The sequence below is a fragment of the Aphidius gifuensis genome, linkage group LG2, assembly GCF_014905175.1.
Source record: "Aphidius gifuensis isolate YNYX2018 linkage group LG2, ASM1490517v1, whole genome shotgun sequence".
Classification (NCBI taxonomy): Eukaryota; Metazoa; Arthropoda; class Insecta; order Hymenoptera; family Braconidae; genus Aphidius; species Aphidius gifuensis.
The window spans coordinates 6,323,981-6,329,174 of record NC_057789.1 but is presented as its reverse complement, the minus strand read 5'-3'; the positions used below and the strand labels follow the sequence as shown (position 1 = coordinate 6,329,174).

At 25.6% G+C, this 5,194-nt stretch overlaps 2 protein-coding genes across 2 annotated transcripts; both read right to left on the bottom strand.

The window, feature by feature from the left end:
- Nucleotides 1–392: 392 nt before the first annotated feature.
- Nucleotides 393–2,617, bottom strand: LOC122848703 (dihydrolipoyl dehydrogenase, mitochondrial). Its single transcript, XM_044146956.1, has 5 exons — nt 2,416–2,617; nt 1,930–2,215; nt 1,494–1,860; nt 639–1,401; nt 393–558 (listed from the first exon to the last, which is right to left on the bottom strand). The coding sequence occupies exons 1-5, from the start codon at nt 2,452–2,454 to the stop codon at nt 493–495; spliced, it is 1,521 nt and encodes a 506-aa protein (XP_044002891.1). The 5' UTR covers nt 2,455–2,617; the 3' UTR covers nt 393–492.
- Nucleotides 2,618–3,464: 847 nt separating this feature from the next.
- Nucleotides 3,465–4,674, bottom strand: LOC122849424. Its single transcript, XM_044148122.1, has 5 exons — nt 4,513–4,674; nt 4,300–4,443; nt 4,077–4,195; nt 3,771–4,006; nt 3,465–3,696 (listed from the first exon to the last, which is right to left on the bottom strand). The coding sequence occupies exons 1-5, from the start codon at nt 4,571–4,573 to the stop codon at nt 3,465–3,467; spliced, it is 792 nt and encodes a 263-aa protein (XP_044004057.1). The 5' UTR covers nt 4,574–4,674.
- Between the last annotated feature and the right edge of the window lie 520 nt (nt 4,675–5,194).

Sequence of the window (5,194 nt, the reverse complement as noted above, 5' to 3'; positions counted from 1 at the left end):
AAAAATGGCTGCCATGATTTGAATTGATTTGAATCAAGCAAAAAAATTAATAATTTTAATTTAAAAAGTATTGTCGTTGTTTTCTTTTTGTTTGAATTATAATTAGTCAATTAAATAATTGTATTTATTGTTTATCAATCTTGAAGTTATTTGGTTTTAAATAAATACAATGCTCATTGACAATCAGCTGTTAAAAATAAAAACTCAATAATCAATCACTTGTTGGTTTTTTTTTTTTTTTTTTTTGTGTTTTAATTATTATTATTTACAACCCTAAATTCACATGGATTTGAGCAAAGCTTAAGTGCATTTGTTCATGTTTTCTTGTTTTTTATTTTTTACAATCGTGCAGATCAAATATCAGAATTATATATTTAAATTTTGTTTATCAGTTTTGTTTTTTTTTTTTTTTTAAATAGATTAGGGTAAAATCTAAGTTGAATTAATTATCTCAGTCGTATTAAATTGAGAAATTTGATAATGAGTTTAAAATTAAAAGTTAATTGGTTTGCCAAAGTAAGCTGCAAGATGTGCTTCTCTGAGTGCTTCGGAGCATGTCTGTAATTAAATACAAATATAAAATGTAAATATAATAATTGATTAAGATAAATATATTAATAATAATAAATAATAATTACCGGATGTGCATGACAAACACGTGCAACATCTTCAGCACTTGCACCATATTCCATAGCAAGTACAGCTTCATTAATAAGTTCACCAGCATTTGGTCCAATCATATGAACACCAAGAATTTTATCAGTATTTTTACATGCCAATACTTTACAAAAACCTTCAGTTTCTAAATTTGTTTTAGCTCTTGAATTAGCCAAAAATGGAAATTTACCAATTTTATATTCAATTCCTTCTTTTTTTAAATCTTCTTCAGTTTTACCAACCCAACCAACTTCAGGATGTGTATAAACAACACTTGGTACACAATTATAATCAATATGTACAGCACCACCAGCAATACCTTCAACAGTTATAATACCCTCATCTTCAGCTTTATGAGCTAACATAGGTCCATGAATACAATCGCCAATTGCAAATATATTTGGTACAACTGTTTGGAATCTATTATTAACTGGAACTCTTCCTTTTTCATCTCTCTCAATTCCAAGATCTTCAAGACCTAAATTATTAGTATATGGTCTTCTACCAACACATACTAATAATACATCACATTCAAGTGTTTCTTTTTTATTTGGATCTTTAGCATCTTCAATTGTTACACTTACACCAGAACTTGTTTTAGTTGCTCCAGTTACTTTTGTACCAAGTTTAAAATTAAGTCCTTGCTTTGACATAATTTTTTGCATTGTTTTACTAACTTCACCATCAATACCAGCACCTCCAATTGATGACATAAATTCAACAGCAGTTACCTCAGATCCAAGTCTAAGAAAAAAAAATAATAATTATAATTTTAATTTTATATAAACATTAAAATTTGTTTAATAATAAAAAATATTGACAAATAATAATTGTACCTTTGCCATACAGAACCAAGTTCAAGACCAATTACACCAGCACCAATAACAATCATTCTTTTTGGTACTGGATTTAATGATAATGCTCCAGTTGATGATACAATTGTTTTTTCATCAATTTCAATACCACCAAAAGGTGTTACTTCACTACCAGTTGCAATTAATATATTTTTAGCATTTATTGTTGTTTCAACTGATCCATCAGCTCCCAAAGCACTAACTTCATTTTTACCAGTTATTTTTCCATGTCCCTTGACCCATTCAACTTTATTTTTTTTAAATAAACCAGCAATTCCACCAGTTAATGCCTTGACAACACTGTCTTTTTGCTCAAGAAGTTTATCCAAGTCCAATTTAACATCTCCAACTATGTCAAATAAATAAATACCATATGATATTAAAATACCATTTTAAATAAATTAATAATTAGACTTACCAATAACACCTCGATTTGCTAAATCACCACTGTGTGCCATGTGATAATAGTGGGAATTATTAAGAAGTGATTTTGATGGTATACAACCAACATTTAAACATGTACCACCAAGTGTTGGATTTTTTTCAACACAAACTGTTTTCATACCAAGTTGTGCAGCTTTAATTGCAGCAACATAACCACCAGGTCCAGCTCCAATGACAACAACATCAGCATCAATTGTACTTGCATATCTATGTTGTAATGCTGTTAATGTTGGATTTATGGCACGTTTTATGCATACAGGCTATAAAAAAATTATCATTATTCATTACTTTGGCTAATTAACAAAAAGGAAAATCATAGATAAATAATATACAGATGATAATTGTGATAATCATATGGACAATTTACAAAAAAAATAATCTACATTAACCCTTGAACAAGGTTATATATTTTCAACACCAATAAATAAATGAATAAAATATTTATTAATTGTTGACTTACTCTGACTGTTGTCATTAAATTCCACATATTGGCCTGCATTGTTTTTAATTATTAATTAATTTATTTAGAAAGATTAATTACAAGGATATTTTTTTTTGGTAAAATTAATAATTATTGAAGGCAGTAAACTTGGATTTTTAGCCTGACTTATCGTTTCATAATCTTCAACACCAAGGTTTATGAAAAATCTTATAGAGCAAGAGAGAAAAGAGAAAAAAAAAAAAGAAAACAACAAATATAGATGGTGCTAGGATCGTTAAATGGCGGGGGCGCCAAAAAATTTAAAATCATATAATATATTTAGAGCTTTTTATTTATTGATAATTAAAAAATCATTATTAACAATTTTTTAAATTTTATAAACAATAATTAAAGTTGATTTAATATTTAAATTAATTTACGATTTTTTTCTTCTTCTTCTTCTTCTTCTTTTTCATAAATTTTTGGAGACTTTTTTTTTGGGAATTTATTTAATTCTTTAAGAGCATATTTAATTTCTTTTGATAATTCACGTGTTGCTTTACTTTTTAATTTATGAGAAATATCAATAGTCAATAATTTAAGACCAATAAAACCACCATAACCTTTGGAGCCTTTGTAGTAAATTCCAATACCCTGAATTGGTGTTGATGGACTTGTAACAACTGGCTGAATATCAAGATAAGGAACAGTTGTTTGTCCAGCATCTTTTTCAAAATCACTTGGTTGAAATCTAACATAACTTTTGCCTGATTCACCAATTAATTTTTGTTCAATACTAGATGGCACAAGTTCAGGTAGACCTGGATGATCCAATTTTATTTCTTTTCTATTGACAAATAAATTGTAAAAAATTAATATAACAACGTCAAGTGAATTTATCAATAATTTTATACCTTGTTTTATTGAAAATAGAAGATTCATTAATTTCTATTCCTTGATTAGTTTTTCCAAAAACACGCAGTTGCAGAGCTTGTTCATACATTTCAAATTTAACACCTTAAAATAAAATATAAATATCAAAATTAATTCATCATAAATATTATACAAAATTAATTAATTAATTAATGTTAATGTAAAAATTTCAAACCAGTTACAAATGATCCATTTGGCAAGTATACATCATCAATATTAACTGAACTATGATTTCTGTCTAATGTGATAACATTATCATTTGATTCAATTGTATTTTTCCATCTTAAACTGTCAGGATCAACAAGAACACCTTGAAGTAATTTACCTTCTTGTATATCAATATAAAAAATACGATTTTTCAATGATAATTTAACACCTGTTACAACACTGTAAATAAATCATTATAAATATATTATTTTTATTATTTTTTAAATAATTTATTTTTAAAAAATTATATTTACTATCCATCTGATGCTTTTGCTGTATTTAAACTGAATTTTCTAACAGTATATTCATTGTCTTTATCATCAACATAACATATTGTTGGAATACAATAATATTCAGTTGTTTTTTTTTCTAAATTTTCTATATTTGTACTGTTACCAAATTCTTTTACATGTTTTGATGGACCAATTCCCATCACACGTAATCCCTTGTCAACTGCAAAGTACTGTACTTTTCTTTCTTTATCATTAGGCTGTAAAAAAAAATAATTTTTAAATATATAATAATGTTGATTAAATAAATAAATAAATATCAATTTTTACATTGACAAATTGAGTATTAATATTTGTTTTTTTGTCACAATCAAATGCCAGTGGATCTGCAAAACAGCCACGATATAATTGTGCCTGAATAAAATTAACTAATGGCTCATAAGTGACACCTGAAAAAAAAAAAAAAAAAAAAAACATTAATTAATTAACCAATTAATCGTTAATAAAAAAAAAAAAAATGATAAATTAATTTGTCCTATTTATTAATGTATACCTCTTTGATGATATTGTGGATCACATGGACGAATTTCTTTTGATGTTTTTGCCATTGCCTCCTTTGCTTCAGACACAATCACATTAATATCATTAAAAAAATCATTAATTAAAAGCATCGTTGAATACAATGAATTTTTTGACTCTAAAAAAAAATTAAACATAATTAAATTAATCATTGTAAATTAATTTGTTATTGTATATTTTATTTTACCTTCTGTAAGATTATTTTTTTTATAGAAATTATATTTTTCTATGTACTGATGAATTATCATTGAATAACTTTTTGTCAAAGTACTTGTTATATACCTTGAAACTTGCAAAATATTTGAATGTTTTGATGCAGTATTGTTGCAATATAAATCATTATTTTTCTACAAAAAAAAAAATGTAAATAATAATTAAATTTATATACATAAAAATAAATAAATATAAATTACCAAAAAATTTTCTTTCCAGGCTATGTAATCAAATATTCTCATTGGTGGTTTAATTAAATCAATTGGTGTCTTTTCACTCAATATAAAATCAGGTATTATTTCTGATAGTTTTGTTCTGTATGAACTTGTTGGATTAATCAATGATTCAGTTACATAATTATTAACAACACGTGGACATTTTTTTTCAAATAAACAATATTCACATGTGTTATCATGACAACGATTAATTTCATCCAATGAATTACGTAATTTATTGATCATTGTTTGATCAAAAATAACCTCTTCTAAATCTATCAAAACACGATTTGATTCAGTGTGAATAAATTTTTGTAATTCGCGAATACCTTTTGCAAGTATTTTTGAATTAACAAGTGTTGTTTCATCTTTCAAATTGTGCTGATAATTTATATATACTTCGACAAATAATGATAATATTATACCAAGAAGAGGACCAGT